General features: G+C 35.5%; 1 protein-coding gene across 4 annotated transcripts in view; it reads right to left on the reverse strand.

Annotated features, from left to right (window-relative positions):
* LOC149801597 (integrator complex subunit 3-like) overlaps positions 1-25,859 on the reverse strand; it is a 129,839-nt gene that overhangs the window by 45,825 nt on the left and 58,155 nt on the right. For all 4 annotated transcript variants that reach the window (XR_016420693.1, XR_016420692.1, XM_089955853.1 and 1 more), the window contains exons 18-22: positions 23,778-23,835; positions 17,229-17,332; positions 14,353-14,517; positions 13,696-13,789; positions 8,697-8,756 (exon numbers count right to left, since the gene is read on the reverse strand). Coding sequence is in view for 2 of the 4 variants with exons in the window: in XM_089955853.1 (XP_089811979.1) it covers positions 8,697-8,756; positions 13,696-13,789; positions 14,353-14,517; positions 17,229-17,332; positions 23,778-23,835 (481 nt within the window). In the remaining 2 variants the exon portion in view is untranslated. The remainder of the gene's footprint in view (positions 1-8,696; positions 8,757-13,695; positions 13,790-14,352; positions 14,518-17,228; positions 17,333-23,777; positions 23,836-25,859) is intronic.

Here is a 25,859-nt window from a genome sequence, read left to right on the forward strand (position 1 = left end):
ATCTGAAATCATGGAGCAGTCATTCCTTATTGTGGCTGGGGTTAACTTCAATCTGAATTCATCTGAAATCATGGAGCAATCTTCCCTTATTGTGGCTGGGGTTAACTTCAATCTGAATTCATCTGAAATCATGGAGCAGTCATTCCTTATTGTGGCTGGGGTTAACTTCAATCTCAATTCATCTGAAATCATGGAGCAGTCATTCCTTATTGTGGCTGGGGTTAACTTCTACTATCAAATTACAAGAGAAAGTTGACCAGTTGTGAAGTTTTACTCGCAATGGGAAGATCTCCCTGCTTCAGCCACTAATGACAGGCCACTGTTTCTCTCATGCTTTGAGAGTTGATGGCCACTTCACAGCTTAAATGTTGAACTCTTTCTAAGCATGGCTTTCCTGACAAGAGCCATGTTTACAGGATATTATTCAAACTGGGAAGAAAAACCTGCAGCTGCACTTTTTGAGAAGGTTGAGTGTCACAAGGGTCATCCTAAGAATGTCTACAGACAAAAAGTCCAGAAAATCTAAACGGGGCAATCATAGCCAATTTACAGGTCTGATCTCTTTTCTTCTGAATTATGGAAAGCACATCCCCCAATCCCTACCTATTTAAAGGACAGAGTGTGCACTGCCTAGTCCCCCTGGATCTGAACAGACATATGTATAATATGAAAGTAGGTGTTGGTAAAGTCTAGACTTGTTCATCTTTCCCTGTTCCAGTGACCTAAACTAAATCAACATTTGTTTGTGACAAAGTGGTCAACATCTCCAACATGCGAGTTTCACATGTTCTTCTGCTCTTACTCTATTCATTGGCAGACCTTCCCTTGATAAACTCACTGCGATACAGAGTTCAATCATTTTACCCAGAGCATCAGTAAAAACAACATTGTTTCTTAATTAAATTTCTGAAAAAGTCTGATTGATCTTCATTTACATATTTATTGAATCACCACATTTAGCAAATCAGAGTCAATATCGCTTCAAGCATTTTTGATTTGATCTGTTGTGAAAGACAATCCTTATGTCATGAAAACATATGGATCTCAGAATGAGCTTCACACAGTAGTTTGCATGTGTATTCAGTAACCCTCCTCTTATACGCATACCTGTTCTGCACTGAGAACTTGGCTGTATAAGAAAGGTGGCCTTTGTAGAGTAGGACTAAAAATGTGAGATGTGTATGTATATGTATGTGTATATAGTAAGAAAGCTACATAAAACTTAAGGTTTTTAATATCTTCATTTAAAAGTAGAATTACTTATTAAAAGGTACTTCTTGTCTTAAAAACAAGCTTATTTCAAGGTAACATAAATTAATAGTTCATATTCTTATTACATACATTGCTTCACATTTAAAATAATTCTCTTTCCATTTACTCCATTTTTCCTATGCTGCAGAATATTCTTCTTATCTGTTACGATGTTGTTTATTTGAATCTGCCCACCATAAATATTTTCAGCAAGAATTCTCGAACTCTCCCCATTGTCATCAAATCAAATTACTTTTAATTTTTCTTCTAAAGTGTTAATTCTACATTTACACGATGGCCTGTTGAAGTTTTGTAATGATGTTGCTAATTGTACAGTACAGCAATTTAATTGTGCAAACTTTTGTAGCGATGAAATGCTTTGTTTATACATGATACATGTACTGCCATGTGTTTTTTTTTTGGTCTTTGTCTGGTACCATTTTTGTTCAAGGTTAATTTCTCTGTGTGTTAATGTACAAAATCAAAATTTAGCCTATGATGATGATGTTATGATCTTGACAATTAAGTTCATAATCATCAAAGAAAAAGACTCAACCACTGCATGAAGCCCAAAACTCTATCACAACAATGCTGACCCCATTTCCTGCAAATGTCGGTTTTAATGATATAATACTAAAGTTAGTGGTACATGTACTTTAGCCAACACTTCTTTCAGTAACGAAAACCTGTCATCTGAAAAGATAATAAGATTACTTACTGTACCCTATCAATTAAATATTTATTCTGGGCACATTAATAATAAAATGTGGCTGCCTGTTAGGGGTAAATTTTACATTTTTGTACTAATATCTTGGCTGCTGGTCACGTTAGAGGGGTTGCCTTACTTGAGGGGTACTTTTGAACACAAACTTGTCAGTGCCATAGGATTCTGGCCATAAAAATTGGGTGGCCACTGGTCAGGGGGGGCCATTCATGAGGGGACCACTGTACTGAAATTGGGTCACAGCTGTAGGGCTGTAGGTAAGTTTAAAAAAATTATTGAGACTTGTTTGGATTTAAACAATTTATTTACTTTACTCAAACAGATCAAGCAAAATTGTATCTTTCACAGTGTGTGAACCTGCCCAGAGTTTACAGAAATCAAAGTATTGTAATTGTATTATTTTGAGTCAGTTCATACTTAACTACAATGTCAGTACATGTACACAATGAAATGAGTATCTACTTGTACAAAGAACAGTCTGATAAACAAGAGACAAACTCCAAAATGCAACCTGAATTCTTTATTTGTGAAAAAAATCCCACTGAAACATTAGCCTCAGTGGTTTTGTTAACACAGCATCTATCCATTTAAAAATCATGAGGTAGTTACAATTCCAAAATGAGGCTGAGTACCAAGGACCACATAAGTGACTATACTGGATGTATTACTGAATATGTAAGTGACCAAACACTGAAGTATAATTCCAAGACAATCAAGTCTTGGACTTTTAAAATAAAAATAGATCTTCAAATTTTCTTGATATTAAAACAAGTAAATGTTTTCCAATGAAATACTTCCATTTTGAAGATTCAAGTATTTTTCAATGACTATCAAATATTTTCAACAGCTGGCTGGCCAGCTGGATGGATTGGTCAGGATCTAATCCTGCCAGCATACAGCATACATGGGTGGCCTGGCTGGCAGAAATTCTGGGTAAGACCAGTTGGATCGATTGGTCAGGAACCAATCCTGCTGTCATACAGCATACATGGGTGGTATGGCTGGCAGAAAACTTGAGAAAGGCCAGCTGGCTGGATTGGTCAGGAACCAATCCTGCTGGCATACTGCATACGTGGGTGGTATAGCTGGCAGAAAACTTGGGAAAGGCCAGCTGGCTGGATTGGTCAGGAACCAATTCTGCTGGCATACAGCATACATGGGTGGTATTGCTGGCAGAAAACTTGGGCAAGGCCAGTTGGAAAAAACTTATGCCACTCTGACCGTGCTGACAATCTGACCCTGCTCCAACATGTGGGAAGACTTACACCCAACTCACTGCCAAAAGTGGGAGCAAGAACTCATGACACTTCCATGAAGTTCATTTCCTTATGCAGGTACTGCATAGTTAGACAAAGACATGAGGCATGTTTTGTGTCCACTGAAATTTAGAACATTTTACAATTGGTGGATTTAGTTGTGATTGTGTGCTAGTAATGATAATGAAAATGCAAAAAGTCAAGTCATAAAGCAAAAATAGGTGCAAACTGTAAAATGTCATGACCTTTAACAGTGCCTAATATATAATGTTATCAAAACATGTAACCATCAACAATGTTAAAGACAACATGGTCAGTGACAAAGGAGGAAAATTTTTCAAAATGTACAAATGAAAAGCAAAAAATAAATCTACCAATGTCTGATGCAAAGAGAATAAAGCAAAACAATACTGTGAGATGGCTGAAAATTCCAGAAAAATCTAATGGACTTCAGGGGTATACCAGTCTGATGATGTTATCCATACTGCAACAAAAGCTGAAACTAAAGAACATCTGGTAGCTGTCTGCTGGTGACAAGGAGAGGAAATGATAATAGTATCTTGGAAGAGTAACTTGCTGTAGAAATTATATTAGCATCAACTTTGTTATAGTTGGAAAGACAATTTTTTTTCTTTCTGTGAAGGCTGGATTTTGGATGTAGCAGAAATTAATACCCAACCTAAATCTGGCCTTGCCACTCCATAATCATCCATCATCTTTGATGACTTATGAAAATAGATGCCAATGTAACACTTCATCTAAGTAAAGACCTTTCAAAAAAGGAGCAGAAGCAGATTTACCCACAGACAACCAAGAACTAGTGTTATACTACAGTATTCATTAAACAGACACGTTTAGATTCCCATAGATCAAAGTGTTAATGTCCAGCCAAATTACAACAGGTTTGTGTTCAGACTGGCATAACTCCCTTGCCTACTAGGAGGAAACTTTTAAAATGATGAAAATTATATGCTGCACACCACTAAGAAAATCTGGACTGTTGAGAATACTTAGTTTATATTGAGAAGTGCCTGTGCAGTGACAGCAATAACATTAAAACAGCCTAATGCATACAATTTACTTGTGCACAGGCTTCCTCTGAAACATTACATCTATTTTTCTGATGATTATTTTCAGCCAATCAGCACCTTTCAATCTTTGAAATATAGTATTTAATATACCACTACACAAAGGCCGTTTTCTGTAGCTCATACAGCCAATCAGCACCTTTCAATCTCTGAAATATGGATATACCACCACACAAAGGCCGTTTTCTGTAGCTCATACAGCCAATCAGCACCTTTCAATCTTTGAAATATGGTATTTAATATATCAACACACAAAGGCCATTTTCTGTAGCTCATACAGTCAATCAGCACCTTTCAATCTTTGAAATACAGTATTTAATATACCACCACACAAAGGCTGTTTTCTGTAGCTCATACAGCCAATCAGCACCTTTCAATCTCTGAAATATGGTACTTAATATACCACCACACAAAGGCCGTTTTCTGTAGCTCATACAGCCAATCAGCACCTTTCAATCTCTGAAATACGGTACTTAATATACCACCACACAAAGGCCGTTTTCTGTAGCTCATACAGCCAATCAGCACCTTTCAATCTCTGAAATATGGTACTTAATATATCACCATACAAAGGCCGTTTTCTGTAGCTCATACAGCCAATCAGCACCTTTCAATCTCTGAAATACGGTACTTAATATACCACCACACAAAGGCCGTTTTCTTAGCTCATACAGCACCTTTCAATCTCTGAAATACAGTACGTAATATACCACCACACAAAGGCCGTTTTCTGTAGCTCATACAGCCAATCAGCACCTTTCAGTCTCTGAAATACGGTACTTAATTTACCACCACACAAAGGCCGTTTTCTGTAGCTCATACAGCCAATCAGCACCTTTCAATCTCTGAAATACAGTACTTAATATATAACCACACAAAGGCTGTTTTCTGTAGCTCATACAGCCAATCAGCACCTTTCAATCTCTGAAATACGGTACTTAATATACCACCACACAAAGGCCGTTTTCTGTAGCTCATACAGCCAATCAGCACCTTTCAATCTTTGAAATATGGTATTTAATATATCAACACACAAAGGCCATTTTCTGTAGCTCATACAGTCAATCAGCACCTTTCAATCTTTGAAATACAGTATTTAATATACCACCACACAAAGGCTGTTTTCTGTAGCTCATACAGCCAATCAGCACCTTTCAATCTCTGAAATATGGTACTTAATATACCACCACACAAAGGCCGTTTTCTGTAGCTCATACAGCCAATCAGCACCTTTCAATCTCTGAAATACGGTACTTAATATACCACCACACAAAGGCCGTTTTCTGTAGCTCATACAGCCAATCAGCACCTTTCAATCTCTGAAATATGGTACTTAATATATCACCATACAAAGGCCGTTTTCTGTAGCTCATACAGCCAATCAGCACCTTTCAATCTCTGAAATACGGTACTTAATATACCACCACACAAAGGCCGTTTTCTTAGCTCATACAGCACCTTTCAATCTCTGAAATACAGTACGTAATATACCACCACACAAAGGCCGTTTTCTGTAGCTCATACAGCCAATCAGCACCTTTCAGCCTCTGAAATACAGTACTTAATATACCACCACACAAAGGCCGTTTTCTGTAGCTCATACAGCCAATCAGCACCTTTCAGTCTCTGAAATACGGTACTTAATTTACCACCACACAAAGGCCGTTTTCTGTAGCTCATACAGCCAATCAGCACCTTTCAATCTCTGAAATACAGTACTTAATATATAACCACACAAAGGCTGTTTTCTGTAGCTCATACAGCCAATCAGCACCTTTCAATCTCTGAAATACGGTACTTAATATACCACCACACAAAGGCCGTTTTCTGTAGCTCATACAGCCAATCAGCACCTTTCAATCTCTGAAATACGGTACTTAATATACCACCACACAAAGGCTGTTTTCTGTAGCTCATACAGCCAATCAGCACCTTTCAATCTCTGAAATACGGTACTTAATATACCACCACACAAAGGCTGTTTTCTGTAGCTCATACAGCACCTTTCAATCTCTGAAATACAGTACTTAATATACCACCATACAAAGGCCGTTTTCTGTAGCTCATACAGCCAATCAGCACCTTTCAATCTCTGAAATATGGTACTTAATATACCACCACACAAAGGCCTTTTTCTGTAGCTCATACAGCCAATCAGCACCTTTCAATCTCTGAAATACAGTACTTAATATACCGCCACACAAAGGCCGTTTTCTGTAGCTCATACAGCCAATCAGCACCTTTCAATCTCTGAAATACGGTACTTAATATACCACCACACAAAGGCTATTTTCTGTAGCTCATACAGCACCTTTCAATCTCTGAAATATGGTACTTAATATACCACCACACAAAGGCTGTTTCTGTAGCTCATACAGCCAATCAGCACCTTTCAATCTCTGAAATACAGTACTTAATATACCACCACACAAAGGCTGTTTTCTGTAGCTCATACAGCCAGTCAGCACCTTTCAATCTCTGAAATACAGTACTTAATATACCACCACACAAAGGCTGTTTTCTGTAGCTCATACAGCCAATCAGCACCTTTCAATCTCTGAAATATGGTACTTAATATACCACCACACAAAGGCTGTTTTTGTAGCTCATAAAGTAATTAGTTGACTGTGACCTAAAATAATTTCACAATAATTCATAATCACAAGTAGTCTTCCTTGAAACCTCTTGCAAAAGCAAAGTTGTCTCACACAAACTGTTGTGAGGATTTGGCACCTTGCTATTTAATTAAAAATTTGATAAAGTTTTCAACAATAGAATACAAGTTTCCCTGTGCAATTTCCTGATATATACAAATATAATTTTTACGCTTATGTGGACATTTTGACAAATATCCTAAACTAAATAAATTATGATGAATATTCAGGACTCTGACAAAGGAAGGTAATAATGGATTATAACTTAGGCTCACAGTTGATACAAAATATTCAAACTTTTTGCATTTCTCAAATAATTACTAATGTGGTTACATCCTATTTAAGTAAAGCAACTGTTTATGTGAAACGAATGTGTATATTACCATGGAAAGTAAATCTTGGAACCAATTTCTCCTTCTTCAGACTTCAATTTTAACCTCCTTTGTGAGACCAAGCAGTCCCTTTCAGCAGTAACTACATAGCAAGTCAAATATTTTATCAGTTATCAAAGGAAGATGTTTCCATAACCATTTGTGTTGCCTTACTCAGAGCAGAAAGAGCTCCACCAATAATAAATGCAGTCAAACATTTAAGAAAATAGATGAAATGTAAAAATATTTCTAAAAATTAATTCTTAGGTTACAGAAGCATGAAACCAAACTCAACTGATTGTAATCATGTAACCTCATTTTGTGGTGTAGATCTGTCTAGCTAGATTTACCTAGTTTGACAAATTTTTCAGACAAAATTTAGTACACAAACAAGATTTTTCTTCAAAACCTTAAATAATTGCAACCACTCAGTCCACAGTGTTCTTACTACAGTCCTGCATGCCAAATGTGGCCAGAGGGTCAATTTTATGTTGCCTGCACTCATATACAAAAAGTCAGTTCTGTAATTATTGTACAAGTACCATACTCTATCATGTATGGCCCATGAACTTTATATTTTTGATCTATGTGGCCAGTAGTGCTGAAGATGTTGGACCACAATGACCTAGTTCCAATTTTAAATGTGTTCAATATATTGCACTGGATGCTATGACTGTGCAACGAACTTACAAAATATTAGGGTAAATTTCGTGAAGTTGAAGTTTATCATAGGTGCACTCCACACCATTTGTATGTACATAATAGAAAAGACAACTCGCTCTGTGTTGGAAGATCTCAATTATGGAAGTGCATTGTCTTTTCAATATCATCACAATGAATAAAGCATAAGTTTATGAAAATAATTCAGTTCATTAAGTTACAGGATGACAAGATATCAGACATGCACAGACTAAGTTCCAACAAAATCAAGATTTTAGCAGATGCTTCCCTCCCACACTGCATGCAAAGATCAAGAAATGTGTGCTAAGTAAGGGGTAAGCTTGTTTTGCAAATTTGGACAAAAAGAAGAGGTGTGGAAGGGGTGAGTATTTATCAAGGCAGTTGAGGTCAAAACATCAAATACAGTAATCTGGAATGCAGAATTTTCACCAAACATTTGCAATAATTGCACAACACCAGCAATTGGCTGGCATCATTGGACACTAGATGGAAAAGAAACAATTCTGTGGATGCAAGGTCCAATGTCACTCAAGGGCAGATAATACAGCAACTTACACATCAGGCCAAAAAGGAACATTATATGTTTCAACAAAAGGTCTTGATATTTTATACAAGAGACTTTACAAAGTGAACTGACTGCAATATTACACCCTCAGTTTGTTGTAACTTACATGTGTATATATATCAGGCATCAGGAAGGTGAAGAGTCGGACATCATCTTCTTGACAGAGCTGAAACATTAATCAAAATAAGCATAAAATGTATAAAAAGGTTTTATCAAATACCAATGTAAGAATTTCAGATCCACCACTTCCAGTCTAAGTTCTTTTCAAGGTCATTTAAGAAAACTAATAGTACATTTTATTAATACCACCTGTTTGTTGTGGATCAAGGCGGTTGCACTTCAAGCTTTCAATATGTATTCAGTCTACTTTTAATTGTAAGAGTAACACACCTATTAAGCATGGTGAGGGCATGTTTGGAAAAACTCTAGTGATCATGCTAAAGTAAATTCTTGTATGTCAGATTGTAGTTACATTGATCTTTGACCTTAGTATGACAAACTCAAAAGTCTTTTTGACTCCTGAAGGGCAAAATTTATATACTGTTTTATATTTAACCGATTCGGCCCCGAACCCGTCTGTAGGCATGATGAGGATGTATCCTATTTCCTAGCTCTGCAGCATCAAGGTCATTTAAGATACACCAATGTGGGTGGTATTAAAAAAAAGCAGACAGATATAGCTCTAAAATGATACCAAATAATCTGGAAGTTCTAGCTGCACTACAAAATACAGAGGGAAAAACCTCATTTTTTGGACCTGTTTTTTTTTTTTAAAACCCAAAATACGCTCGAGGTTGGAATGTGATTTTGTGTCTGGATTTTAGACCTTTTGGCCGCAGATCTAAGGCAGACTGGTCTTAACTGCATACAGACAGGTGATTCTTTGCAAAAACTAGGACAAGGTGGGCATTTGGAACAAATTGTGGTCTCCATACAAAAATGATGGGTCCATTAAGCAAAAAAGAAAAAAATAATTTTTTTTTACCCTTCTGCTCATGTGCAAGCAAAATAACCAATGGAAAATGATGTTTCTAATACAACTAGGCATTAGTCTCATGGAAAATCTGTTGAAAGCCGATGTATTACGATGTATTCAGAAATAGCCCCCCCAAATGTCTTTCCTACGGACATTTCAGGCAAAAACGACAAAAACCTCTGGGGCCGAATGAGTTAATAGAACTAAAGTTGATCCCATTACGTGTGGATCTTTCAGTGACTTTGAATTTTGATTGCTTACCCCCAAATCATTAGACTTCCTTGTCATATTCAGAACAACCTACCTGCAAACTTTGGTAAAGGTATGTGAAGCAGAACTCAACTTATTGCATGAAAAATAGCTGGTCTGATATCATCAATGTATTGCAATATTTACTCTAGCACTAGTGTATCAATTTACAGATTACATCAATGTATTGCAATAACTACTCTGGCACTAGTGTATCAATATATTGACTGCATCAATGTATTGCAATAACTACTCTGACACTAGTGTAACAATATACAGACTGCATCAATGTATTGCAATATCCACTCTGACACTAGTGTATCAATATACAGACTGCATCATTGTATTGCAATAACAACTCTGGCACTAGTGTATCAATATATTGACTGCATCAATGTATTGCAATAACTACTCTGGCACTAGTGTATCAATATACAGACTGCATCAATGTATTGCAATATCCACTCTGACACTAGTGTATCAATATACAGACTGCATCATTGTATTGCAATAACAACTCTGGCACTAGTGTATCAATATATTGACTGCATCAATGTATTGCAATATTTACTCTAGCACTAGTGTATCAATATACAGACTGCATCAATGTATTGCAATATCCACTCTGACACTAGTGTATCAATTTACAGACTACATCAATGTATTGCAATAACTACTCTGGCACTAGTGTATCAATATATTGACTGCATCAATGTATTGCAATATTTACTCTAGCACTAGTGTATCAATTTACAGATTACATCAATGTATTGCAATATCTACTCTGGCACTAGTGTATCAATTTACAGACTACATCAATGTATTGCAATAACTACTCTGGCACTAGTGTATCAATATATTGACTGCATCAATGTATTGCAATAACTACTCTGACACTAGTGTAACAATATACAGACTGCATCAATGTATTGCAATATCCACTCTGACACTAGTGTATCAATATACAGACTGCATCATTGTATTGCAATAACTACTCTGGCACTAGTGTATCAATATACCGACTACATCAATGCATTGCAATAACTACTCCGTCACTAGTGTATCAATATACTGACTGCATCAATGTATTGCAATATCCACTCTGACATTAGTGTATCAATATACAGACTGCATCATTGTATTGCAATAACTACTCTGGCACTAGTGTATCAATATACCGACTACATCAATGCATTGCAATAACTACTCCGTCACTAGTGTATCAATATACTGACTGCATCAATGTATTGCAATATCCACTCTGACACTAGTGTATCAATATACAGACTGCATCATTGTATTGCAATAACTACTCTGGCACTAGTGTATCAATATACCGACTACATCAATGCATTGCAATAACTACTCCGTCACTAGTGTATCAATATACAGACTGCATCAACGTATTGCAATAACTACTCTGGCACTAGTGTATCAATATACCAACTGCATCAATGCATTGCAATAACTACTCTGGCACTAGTGTAACAATATACTGACTGCATCAATGTATTGCAATATCCACTCTGACACTAGTGTATCAATATACAGACTGCATCAATGTATTGCAATATCCACTCTGACACTAGTGTATCAATATACAGACTGCATCAATGCATTGTAATAACTACTCTGGCACTAGTGTATCAATATACCGACAGCATCAATGCATTGCAATATCTACTGTCACTAGTGTATCAATATATTGACTGCATTAAAGTACTGCAAATCTACTCTGGCACTAGTGTATCAATATACAGACTGCATCAGTGTATTGCAATAACTACTCTGGCACTAGTGTATCAATATACTGACTACATCAACATATTCAATATCTACTCTGGCACTAATGTATCAATATACCGACTGCATCAATGTATTGCAATAACTACTCTGGCACTAGTGTATCAATATACCAACTGCATCAATGCATTGCAATAACTACTCTGGCACTAGTGTAACAATATACTGACTGCATCAATGTATTGCAATATCCACTCTGACACTAGTGTATCAATATACAGACTGCATCAATGTATTGCAATAACTACTCTGGCACTAGTGCATCAATATAAAGACTGCATCAGTGTATTGCAATAACAACTCTGGCACTAGTGTATCAATATAATGACTGCATCAATGTATTGCAATATCCACTCTGACACTAGTGTATCAATATACAGACTGCATCAATGTATTGCAATATCCACTCTGACACTAGTGTATCAATATACAGACTGCATCAATGTATTGCAATAACAACTCTGGCACTTGTGTATCAATATACAGACTGCATCATTGTATTGCAATAACTACTCTGGCACTTGTGTATCAATATACTGACTGCATCAACATATTCAATATCTACTCTGGCACTACTGCATCAATATAATGACTGCATCAATGTATTGCAATATCCACTCTGACACTAGTGCATCAATTTACAGACTGCATCAGTGTATTGCAATATCCACTCTGACACTAGTGCATCAATTTACAGACTGCATCAGTGTATTGCAATAACAACTCTGGCACTTGTGTATCAATATACAGACTGCATCACTGTATTGCAATAACTACTCTGGCACTTGTGTATCAATATACCGACTGCATCAATGCATTGCAATAACTACTCTGGCACTAGTGTATCAATATACTGACTGCATCAATGTATTGCAATAACTACTCTGGCACTTGTCTATCATGATACAGACTGGAACTATTGATAGAGGATGATAGTACAATAAAACCATAAACATTTTCTTGTCAACTTTCTATCCATACAGGTGAGCTAAAATTTAAGAAAGCACAAAAAAATTGTCAATAGGTTCATCTTTAAATGATGACCATAATAGATACCAAGTTTCACAGTGATCCAAAAGACAACTGAGGGATGTGTTGCACTAACTGATTGTGTAATGCACTGCAGAAAGCTACACGACAAAATGGGCAATAACTCTAATAACTCCAACATAGGCTGCCAAAGCAAAGTAATGATCCTCTGGAAATGACCATAATATTTACCAAGTTTCAAGGCAATCTGTCAAAATCTGACAGACAAGGTGCACTAAATTTTGTTTTGTTTTTGTTTGATTTAAGAGTACTTGTAACACATTACTGCCTATACTATGCTAAAAAAATTGGAGCTAAGTGATATTTCCCAAGGACACCCCAAAGCAGCTGAACCAGGCTGACATCAGTAGGTATCGAACTGGTGACTCATGGATTACGCATCCAATACTTTATAAACTGTGCTCTAAAAAGACGGTGTCATACACTGCATTAAGCTACAAGAAAGGGCAATTACTCTAACAAAACTTGCAGGAGAAAAGTAAGTTGACCATATATGCATCCACAGGTGGTAAATCTTTCATGGCAATCCATCATAAACTGCATGACTAACTGCACCAACAAGATTGTCTCATACACCATTACTACACAAAAAGGGCAAAAACTTGAACAAAAATTGTGACAGCAAAGTGATTTGTGTAGATGCACATCATGAAGTGATGATGACAATATTTACCAAGTTTCAATGTAATTTATCAAAACTTCAGGACGAGTTGCACAAAAAAATATTGCATCATACATCCCTGAAAGAAAAAATGGCCAATAAATTTTGAAACCAATTGTAGAAACAAAGTAATCTGTCAATATTTGCATCTTCAGGTGGCAACCATAATATTAGCTACTTTCATGGCAATCATTCAAAAATTGTGTGACCAGGTTATTGATGAGTGCCTGATGGAATAATGCATGGACACAAGGATTACTGTAAACCCTTGCCTCTAGGGCAATATGGGTATAATAACATAATGTGATGAAAACAATTCTATAACAAAGAGATATGAAGTAAATGGTATTGACCTATGATGCATACCTTTAAATCACTTATTAAGCAAGATTTGAGATCCCGGTTATCGAGTCCTTTACAGAAATCTCTGTAGGTTGCCAGCTTCTCATCATTTATTTTCCTACAAATAAAAAACAGATCAATTTGTACAATTACTTAAAACTTCAATAAAAGTTAGGAATAATGCATCATTTTTATAATTTATACAAATTATTACATACACCAAAATATGTCCCAAACTTCTAACTGTAATGTTATAAACTGCTTGCAAGACACCTCTCACACAACACTGCGCATCACACAACTGCACAGACACCTGCCTTCCACATCTACGGCATATATCTTACCACATTCAAAAATATGACAAGGGTTAATCCTGCAAAAATAACCTTGAATCAAGGCATAATTGTTCCTTTTTATGACTGAAATTGTAACACTATAATTGTTTTAAGAAATCAAAATTAACGGGATAGATTTAAACATGTTAGAACAACAGCTGTAGTTTGAATATAGTCTGAATTCATATAATGAGAACAGACTTTATCAATTCTGATCCAAGTCTCTGATCCTTGATACAAAGATAGACAGTAGGTGTTGAGTATACAGTATTTACAACAGATCACACTTGACAGCCTTACAAAGTCTGTGGACAATCTGTGATTCAAGTGATGCAAACACACTTACCCTACTTTTAAGAAGTAAAGAAGGTGATAGCCAATACGAGGTTGAATGTTGTACATCTCTCCTAGAAGCTGAAGGAGGGGTAAACGATTAGGGTCTTCCTCTGGGGTAGAACTCAGGAACCGAAGCATTACAAAAAGTGGCGTGCCTGTAGAGTCCTCTATGGACCTGTTGGAAGAAAGATTTTTATATCGTGACCATTAAAGTATCTTTCTCCCAATTAGACAAAAATTTTCATGATGCTAACCTACAACAATCCCACTGTACTTACAATTGTCAGTTATGTTCTTAATATCAATATTTCAGTGTACTTGTTTTCGCTCAGCATCTGTTGCCAGTTATGTAGATGCTTCTGAATGAAGACTGAGCAAAGTGGCCACCAACCTGTAGATACAGTGTCAGCAACATCTGACCCCAAATTCATTAGCTTAAGCCCTATGGTTATGACTAGACTTAAGACATCTGACTGTTCAATTTAAGTTGAGACCAGCCAGTCATATTGCTGTATTTCAGATTTAAGTCCAGACACAGGTTTTGTTGGTGAAATCGAGATCTTGATTATCTGCATTGTTAACTTTATTCCTCTCTCTCATCACAAGAACAAAAATATTTTAAAAAATGTGTTGCTTTGTGTGATGTATATTTTGATTCATGCATGCATGTGTGTGTGTGTGTGTTCTATTATCAATCTCCAGGAGAAATAGTTGTCAATGAATCAACTGTTGACAGGTGACTAGTACTAAGTGTTTATGCATGTTTACTAAAGTATATCTCTGTGGTACTTATGTCCGTCTGACGGGCTGTAGTTGCTTGATTACAACTGCTTCCTGAGGAACTAACCCAAACAGGTGACCAGTAATACAGGTATATGCCTATGAAAGTGTATGGGCATGTACAACAAGGGATCATGAATTGTCTGCATTTACCAGACATGACTGACAGATCATAGGTTTTTGACCAGCATATGCTGCTAGAAATGAAATCAAAATGTCTTTTGATCTGATTATCCATTAAAGTCTCTGAAAATAAGCACTTTAACAATGTAAAATTCAAAGGCAATTTGAATCACATATTGTTTCTTTGTCAGACAATCAACATGGGTGTTATCAACTAAGCTTACTACATCCAAACTGCTTGAAGGCTATAATGGCCACAGTCAGCTGGTAAAATAGGGACAGAGAACAGCAACTTTAATTCTTTAGTGAGCAATAAGGTCATATATTTCAAAGATCAGCTTCTCAGTAAAGATATCCATTTGCCACTCACCATCAGTCCTGTAAATGGTTACAATGGTGAAAAAACACAAACTGAATGATTGCCCTGGGGTTTATAAAACATACACTACAATAATCAGTCCCCACTTTATGTGCTGTTTAATAATGTAGAAGTATTAAAGTAATCAGTCCTCAGTTTATGTGCTTTTTAATAATGAAGGAGTATGTCTGCACATTTGAGATCTTTAGAATAAAATATGTGTAGCCTAGACAGCTAACCTTTATCAGGGCTGTTCCACTTAAAAATATATGTGCAGCCTAGACAGCTAACATTTATCAGGGCTGTTCCATTTAAAAATACATGTGTAACCTAGACAGCTAACCTTTATCAGGGCTGTTCCATTTAAAAATACATGTGTAGCCTAGACAGCTAACATTTATCAGGGCTGTTCCATTTAAAAATTTATGTGTAGCCTAGACAGCTAACATTTATCAGGGCTGTTCCATTTAAAAATACATGTGTAGCTAGACAGCAAACCTTTATCAGGGCTTTTCTATTTAAAAATAAATGTGTAGCCTAGACAGCTAACTTTTATCAGGGCTGTTCCATTTAAAAACACATGTGTAACCTAGACAGCTAACTTTTATCAGTGCTGTTCCATTTAAAAATACATGTGTAACCTAGACAGCTAACCTTTATCAGGGCTCTTCCATTTAATAATACATGTGTAACCTAGACAGCTAGCCTTTATCAGGGCTGTTTCATTTAAAAATACATGGTACCCAGGGAAGGCAGTTTTTAAATAATATATGCCAGGGTACTTTGATTTCAGAGTTCATATTAAAATGATAAGAATATTCTAAATTGCATCTATGGGTGAGTACCCCACTTTAAAAGTGCCTTCTCTGAGTCCCATGTATGTTTTAATGGAACAGCCTTCATCCTTTTCCAACGAATTTGACAAAATTAATAAACAAAACTCTACCACTGGAATTGATCTTAAAATGGCCATCAGTTAAGTACATGGAATTTTCAATGCATAAAGTATATTTGTGATCAAAACAAAATTTGTAAAACAGAAGAGTGGCATAAAATACTGTTACTTGGAATTCAACAGTATAGTTTTCCGAAAGAAACAAAAAATGATTACTATAAATAAATAGTTCAAAGGACAATTATTGTAGAAATGAATGAAAATACTAAAACTGAAGCAAGTGCTCAAGTAGAACCAATAATGTCACATGTTATATTTAATAATTAAGTATATCAATGTTTTCTTATTTTGTCAAAATGTTTTATACATGCATGGAATGTTTTCATAATACTTTTCACAATTATTTAACCACTGTGTTAATTCTTGGGGCAAAAAAAATTCCAACCAGAAACATCTGAATTTGGGATCTCTGGTGTACTTGTGTTTGCAAATATGTCCTCAGATTCCACCTCAATGCAAATTGTTATCAGTGAGCAGACTGCCTAAATGAACCTAAAATCAGCTGTTGACTGATGAGGATCTAGAGTCAACCGAAACTTCATGTGCTTTATAACAATGTGGCATAGTGTCTCAGTAATAACTGTAAAACCAACACAAAGAGGAAAACAGTTGTTGGTGAACTTACTCGTAAGGTTTGTGTGTGTATGTGTGTGCATGTTTGTGTACTTACTCATCATCGAGTTCCTGTGGTAGTAGGTTACTGGAGAACTGATTAATCAGTATCTGACACAGACAGGTGGCCAGAGTTGTGGCTGTATCCTGATCAAAGTCTTCCTGTCAAATGAGAAATAAAAATCATTCTTTTGCAGTTTTCAACAATAGACAAGTTGTTACTAAAATCTGGGAAAATTGTCCAACACTTGTACAAATTGTACAATAAAACAGACTCTTAACTGAGTCAACAAAACACATTGATTTTGTAACTATCAAGTTATAAAATCCCATAATTTGCAGGGGTTAAACCATGTATTTTGCACCTCAATGCTGGCATGTATGTGCCTGCATGGATTAATGGTCACACATCCAAGTTCTTCAGTTTTTTCACCTTCAAAGGTCACAAAGATCAAAATCTCAACCAAAAAGACTACTCTGTATAAAATGCAACAACTTGTGTGGTGTAATTCAAATGAAATAAAATGTTAACCAAAAATACCCTGCATACAAAAACAACCTCTAAAGAATATTTGCACATCTTTATCTTTGTCATGTCTATCAGTTCTGCACGATCTGCTTGCCTGTAGGTTACACAAACATAGGTGAACTTGATTTTTAAGAAACCTGCTGAAGATTGTCAACATCAGCTGTGACTTGTATATTTGATATACTTACTGATCTTGCCCACATTTTCCATCATAATTTACACTAATAAATGTCAAAAGTAACATATATCATAACAGAAGATAAAAATGACTAATCTACACATTCCTCAATGAGATGAAGGAGTGAAGTACCTTCACAAGAGGTCAGAAGTCACTAGAATTTTTTTTCTCTCCAGATTTGGAAGCAGTTTCAGCAAGTATAAAAGGCAGAATTTAATATATTCCTTATCAATGTTTCCCTTTCACTGTAACATTGACTTAATTCTTGCAGATCTTGTTCATTTTTAACTTTTCTGATATCCACTTTGAATAATGCATGATGTTCCCCAATGACATATTGCAACATGGACAAAATAAACTCTGTCACCTTCAAGAATGCATTGACTGGTGTATTAAGTTTGAAAACAGCATTCTTTTTTTCTCCAACTTTAACAGTCCAGTTCTAACATGCATAAAATAAATTGCTTATTACCTCAACATTGCTAAGACTAAATAGCATTCAACTTTAAAACCGCAACTATCAAGTCTGCATTAAAGCTAGAGAGTCAAAAAAATTGGAAAAACTTGTACAAATGAATCTGAATGACACAAAAATCTAATCATATCTTCTACATAATGTATATAAACATGTGTACCATATTTCATCTGCCTAAGTCTAACAGCCTTTGCATAATTGTGCATAATTGTGCCAACACTTTTCATAAAGAGAAATCATACATGTGTAAAAAAACTAAAAACAAGTAAAATAAAAGAGGATTTCTGACTCAATATTTGCTACATGCATGCCATACTATATGTGAAACAATCTCAGCTCTAGATTTTCCTTCTAGCATATGTAATGGGATGCGTTTCAAGCAGATTTGATTTCATATAGAGTGTTCAAGGATGATTTAATTTATGTTGTCTGATCTTCTTTTGCTTGTCACTGAAAATAATTGTAATCATGTATTTTTTTCAAGAGTGCCCAAGATGCTAGTTGACTACCATGTTTTCCAATTTCCAGTATTGTTGTTGTTGTTATAGCGTTTAATACCATTTTTCAGCAAAAAATAGGCTATATATGGTGGCCAGTATAAATGGTGGAGGAAGAACCCTGGAAAACCCTGGAAAGAAACACCAACCCACGAGAAGCTACTGGCAAGCTTTCTCACATACTCACATTGGCTGAGCCTGAGACTCGAACCCACGCAGACAGAAGTGAGATGGCAGTGATCTGTAATGGTGAGCGCTTTAGTGTAAGATCCCAAATGCAGAAAAAGTTTGGCCCAATACTGAAGACTGATATACAGATCAAAGTCTACAATGTTCTGTCACCGAATAATTTCTAAAAAAAAATCATATGGCTATATATTTTTGCAGCTGAAATGGGCTTCTGCATGGAATATACAGTTGTAGCAAGCCTCTACTGGCAAGCAATGATCTGTTCAAGTGTAATTATGAATTTAGTTGATGACTTTTAACCTTTCCATGGGACTCTGGATAAAAATATTCTAAACTTTTCTTATGTTAGGCTTTGTAATTTTAATGAGTGAGTTAAAACACTAAGTTCTAATATTCAGCATCAACTAAATTTGGACTGTTCAAACCAACACAAGGCTTCCAACTGTCTCCAAAACAGGTACTTTGCAATTTATAAAAAATACTATTTTTCAACTGTTATACATAAAGAGCAGCAAATAGAGGTAACTTATATAATATGCAAAGAGAGAATTAGCTTCAATAATTAACTGTTCAACAAAAATTGTGTATGTCTTCAACAAGGTTTTTGTTAAGCGAAAAGCAATTTATCCATGGTGGGACAAGCCGACTTCGATGTTCTGTCACAAGTTTTCCACAGGTACCAAAGATCATCAGTAACAGACATGCAATGAATACACAGGAACTTTCTTGCCAAAAGAAGCCAACCTTGGGTATATATGTATAGCAAGGAGTTTTTTCTACCAGTACTGGAATAAAATTGATCTAGTTCTACATGTGCATCAGTGGAATCAGTGATGGATACCTCTTAAATCGGCCCAACTCAAGCTTTGTATATTCTGCTGCTGATTTTTACCCTCCACCTTTAAGATCACCACCACAAATAGTCAATCACACTTTAGATCTGGAAAATCATCACACTTTTGCATATTAAGAGCTGGGAACGTCCTCATTTTCTCTTTATTGGGATGTATGGCATCACACTATGAGGTGGAGGGACCACATTCTGCCCCTGCTTAATTTTAGGTAAAAGAGACTTCTCTTTTTGGACAGATGAGGAAGAAGTGTTTGTTTTGTGTATGTGTATGTGTGTTTGTGTGTGTGTGTGTGCACATGTAGAAAATTTTCTAAATGTACAAATATATCATACTCATATGCTCTGTATTCATATTTGAAAGTGTGTATGTTTGGATGAAGAAATATTATGCAATGTGTTTTGGCCATATGATTTCAAAAGAGCACAGAAGAAACTAACCATTGTAAGGAATTTTAACTGACAGGAATACTGTGATTAAAGTAATAAAAAAAGGTAAAATCACTTAACCAACTGCCACAATTAATGTTCACTTCTAAAACTTCACTATAGAAAACAGCCATCACGAGAGCACATGTCTTTACACTAGTGTGCTCATCCATTCAAACCACAGCGATTGCTGATAAGCAGCCTAAACCTAAACTGTACAAGTACATGTTTAGGGAGTTTTGGACCTCATTTTTGAAAGTTTTAAAAATGAAAAAAATAAATAAATTGCTTCTTATAATATTCTAAGTCTGATCAAAATTGGATCAGAAATATTTCTTTCAGAGTGGTAACAATCTTGGCCATCGAAATGCAAGATCACCTCATTAATATGCATGAATCTTGCTCATTTTCAAATCTGTCCATGATTCGGATTATATCAACCAGTGTTTGAAATTGAATTAGTAATCATGGACTCCAAAGTGGTAACAGGCAATTGCTGATGGATGGAATGCATGAAAGACAATTTATCGTACATAAAAGACAGTTGTCCATACTGTAAGATCACTTGGACTTATGGACAGGTGACTTAAAATGTCAAACTAATGCTCAAATGATGTGAACAATCTAAACAGTTCATCTATAGGTGCACAGAACCAAGGGTACCTAATTTCATTGGTTGATATTTAATATTTTGTGTAATTGTGCTAACAAGCTAGTCTGGGATGGACAAAACAGACATATGGACAGAAGCAATCAGGTTACACCAAATGCATATCTGCAATGGGACAAAATAATCAAGCAAACTTAAAAGTTTAACTGATACACAGGGGTCTGTATTAATGCTTCATAGACAAAACAATGAACAGAGAACCTACAACAAAAATACATTCAAATCTTGTTTAAAAAACCCACATAAGAAACAGTAAGTATATAGAAACAGTAAATATGGAAAACTTTAGCCTTTCAGTATCTTGTGATCTAAATAATGGGTCATGTGAAAATATAGTCTACAATATATATCTTGCTCAGCTGATAATTTTCTTCTGTTCATAACTAGATGAATCATATTCTTACATTTACCCTGTCCTGATCTGACATGTTGCTATTTTATCATTCAATTTTCTATAAACTTAATCCTGCCTTGTAGGGTCACCGCCATTAAAGACCATCTATTCAAAAGACGATTTCCTCCATGCTTCAATTACTTTATACAGTGTTCTGATATGTTACATAGAGATCATCTGCCTTAAAAGAATGTTTTGTTGGCAGAAGGGATTGTCTTTCAAGACAGGTTCTACTGTACAACTGTTTACAATATTGAAGTATTTGTCAGCATACAGCAAATGAAGTGGATACAACTTCTAACAATCTCAAAAATAGATACCTAGGCTTATTTACACTTAAGATTTTACAGTACCCCTGTAAGAAACAGAGAAGATTGAAATGTACAGGCTCAGAGGCTCCATATCTAAAATCCTTTGGAAGACTCCATATGAAATGGAAACTAAATTTATGTAAAGATTACTGAAATATGGTGATTTCATAAAGGTTCGAATGTTTGAAAGGAATTCTGAAGATCCAGGGACAAAATTCTATCAAAATATAACACAGAAAATAAAAACAGACAAAAAAAACACAAAGGCACATCTACTGCTTTTGCCAAGTTTGGTCAACCAAATAATAATTTTCATCATACATAATACAGTGCAACCCCACTATAACGTGAATTCGGAAATAATGTGGTCGTGGCGTGGCTCCCAAAATTTCAGACATTCATTCACACATGAAAAAATATTTTTTGTTCAAAGTACGTGAAATAGTGTATAAAAAATTTATATTCATTTCTGGGAAGAGATCACGTATGAATTTGAATATAATATGATCGTGGTGTGGTTCCTTAAATTTTAAATACATGTACATGAATTTTTCTCGTACCAGGAAGAAATTTTTGTTTTAAAGTACGAGAAATATTGTGTAAAACATTTATTATCATTTTAGGGAACAGTTCACATATGAATATGAATATTATGACTATGAATATAATATGATCATGGCGTGGCTTCTGAAATTTAACAATTTCACCAGGTTCTTGAAGTATTATGCCAAAACAAGCATTAACAGAAATGTTACTTATTACTGATCCATGAGTAAAGCTAGTAAGTTGTCTTTGTGATTGTTTTCAATTAATTCTGTATACAATCGTTTCTCAAACAATAGCCAACATGTGTTTCTTCGTTAACTGCATACAAAATATTGCAGCAGACAATGTGGTGGTTGATAAAAGATTCTCAATTTAATAAACATCAAAAAACAAAAGCTGCCAACATGTTTGCTGGGCTTGGCTGTGTTATTATACACAATCAGTTGACCAGTAAATGTCCACTTTATTAGCTGGAAATTGAAAGGGTATGAAATTGTACAAGCATTCTGCTTAAAAAACTTTATAAAAGTGACTCATGACCATTATTATTCTTGCTATAGTCGTTCAAATGAACAAGTGTTAATTATTGGGAATTTACAATGGATAAAGGTACACGGATATGCGTATGAGAAAATTTTAGCAATATGAAATTTGTACAGACACCGTTCACAGACCCTGGAACGTAATGAACAGTACATGTGCTTCGTCTTCCTGAACCTAATTTTGCTGTTAATTTTTCCCACTGAATTCAGACACATAATGATCTGTGACAAAATTACTTAATAGCTGAAATATGTATGCAACTTTTGCAATGGATTTACATGTATTATGGATTAACTGCATGCCAAGATGGTACAATATCAGACAGATAAATGGTGTTAATACTCTGTTCATGCTATATATTAGACTCTGAATTCAGACACAATGATCTGTGACAAAATTATTGAATATTTTAAATCTATGTGCAATTTTTCAATGGAATTATATGCATTATGGATGAATTGCATGCCATGATGGCACGAAGGTAAACAGTGTTGATATCCTATTCATCATATACATTAGACATGATTACATGTATATGTGCCAATGCATTGTTCTCTGAAAAAAGTAAAATACTGTAAAAACCCTCATTAACATGACCCCTCTATTAACACGATCCAAATTTTTGGACCTCAATTATCATGTTATAGCAGGGCTGCACTCTAATTAAATCAATGGCTGATGAGCCTGACTGATTACCAGCTACCACCTATCTAAGGATCAATGTTTTAATATAATAGGTGTAACTTGGTCAAAATGAGAGCTGACTAATTCCCTAAAAGCTGCATCACGTGACTGGTGATGAAACTATTGGGATTAATGGGAATAAGATATACAAATATTCATTTAACTAAACTACAGTTTTTGGATAGAAAAATTGATCATTTATCTGATGCTACGGTTTCTTGAGAAACAGAAACCTATATAAAAAAAGAACAGTTATGCAGCAGAAAAACTAAGCCTACAATTTGTGAAGTTAGGGGTTTGTGCACTCGTTACCTCAGTAACAACTGTTTGCATTAATCTGTCCATGATCTCACACTGCGTCTCCTGATCACTGAAAATAGATCAAATATTATCACATCAAACTATCTGCATTGTAGACCCACTTATCTTACGGTGTATCTTTTTGTTGTGCCCCACTTTAGATAATCCTCCCCCCAATTTTGAAATGGGGGGAGGGAATACCCAACAACTGTTTTAGGGTTGGAGTAGACCCTGATATAGTAGATAGGTTGGTGGAAGAATGAATACATACATGTCTGAGTAGATGTAAAAACTTGATAAAAGAGCAAATATAATATTTGCTGCAATACATGGGAGAAAATGTGTTACATGTCAGTAGAAAAAATGTAAAATCAACCTGTTTTCATAATTCAATATCATTCCTACCTAGACATGAAAAATGAATGTATTGAGAGAGAGAGAGACAGAGACAGAGGGAGGGAGAGAGAGAGAGAGAGAGAGAGACAGGGAGAGACAGAGTGAGAGAGACAGAGAGAGAGAGAATTCATACACATGCAGATGAACGTCCAGGTGAAATTAACCACTAATGAAATCAGTAATGAACATGTAAGGACCAAAGTTTTAAGTGACCTTAGAATTCTGAAATCACTATTCAGAGGTTGGCTTAAGTACAAGCATAAATAATCCTTCATTGTGTCATTAATAAATAAGTTAGTATTCTTGTTTATCCAGCAGCTGAAAATAAAAATACCTATTTCTTCCATCAATACTTGCTAAATGACCCAACCCTTTTTTTTTCACTGTGTATTCCTTTAGGCATTGGACCTTGGTCAGTACAGGACATGAAGGGATAGGGTGTTTGGATGGGATGGTTGGACAAGGGGAGCATGATGTCTCTTTCAGATGCAGGACAGGGCAGGATATGAGGGGATCAGATAAGGGTAACACAATAAGTTCCATCTATTGATATGGCAGGACAACATAGGGCATGAGGGGATGGATGGACATGAGTAAAATACCGAGGTGCCAACTCTCCAAACTCGCAATTTGTGAAAAGAGGTACAAAAAAGTCAGTGACTTTTGAACAAAATTAGTGAAACATTATACCATTACACTAGCTCCATCCACTTTGATGGTCAGTACTACATTATATGAAAATCCCGAAATAAAACTTAAACATATCATTTGCACTGATTACAAGTACAAATTTATTTGCAGCCAAATTTACTGATATACACAAACTTCATGCTATCTGTCATGATATGATGCTGTGGCAGTCTTGAACTTCCTCAATCAGGCCATGATAAATTTGTTTTCAAAACAGTTCAGGCTTCTTGCCGGCTGTTTGGTGACAAAAATTATTGCAAATTTTCAGCCCCTAAGGAGGTATTAAAGTTTGTCTTATTTTTCCTTACAACAGGAAATACTCTTTCAATGTCACTGTTGTTGATCTGCAAATGAGAAAGGCAGGTTATGTTCAACAAGAAAACGCACAAACAATGCTTCAGCATTGGTAGCTTGCAGGACTTGAGCAGGTGGCTTAATATACACCAGAGCTGAAATCTGCTGGGTGCTCTTCATTTTTCCAATATCCATGTGCTTTTTGGGAGCTTTGTGCTTTTTTACATTGTTCTGCCACATGTCCACATGGGTTCTTATCATTGCTTACAATTTATCTGTCATGCATGTACTATACAATAATATTATAAATTCTAAGCAATGATATGAGCCTCTGTGCACATTCCAAATTCTAAAATTTGCAGCATACTACTGTATAAAAACCATAATGTACATCAATATTTGATGGCTGAATACAAGGCTAATTTTCGTTGTACTCCAAATTATATTTTTTTTCTGAGGAGGTGAAATTTTTTTAACTATTGTGTAGCTTAATTACAAAATGGTATTAATCCACAAGATGAAATCTTGAATGATTAACAGTTAGTGGTGACGACACATGCACAGAAAAATACAAACTCAAGAAAATTATGATACATGATAATCTTTCAATATCTCAAAAATTTTTACACTCAAAAAAGCTGTCTTCAGTTGGTGTTTGTTTAAAAAAATTACAGTTGCTACGAGTATGTACGTGTTATTTTAATTTTAAAAATC

The sequence above is a fragment of the Sinohyriopsis cumingii genome, chromosome 4, assembly GCF_028554795.1.
Source record: "Sinohyriopsis cumingii isolate HCF-2022 chromosome 4, ASM2855479v2, whole genome shotgun sequence".
Lineage (NCBI taxonomy): Eukaryota > Metazoa > Mollusca > Bivalvia > Unionida > Unionidae > Sinohyriopsis > Sinohyriopsis cumingii.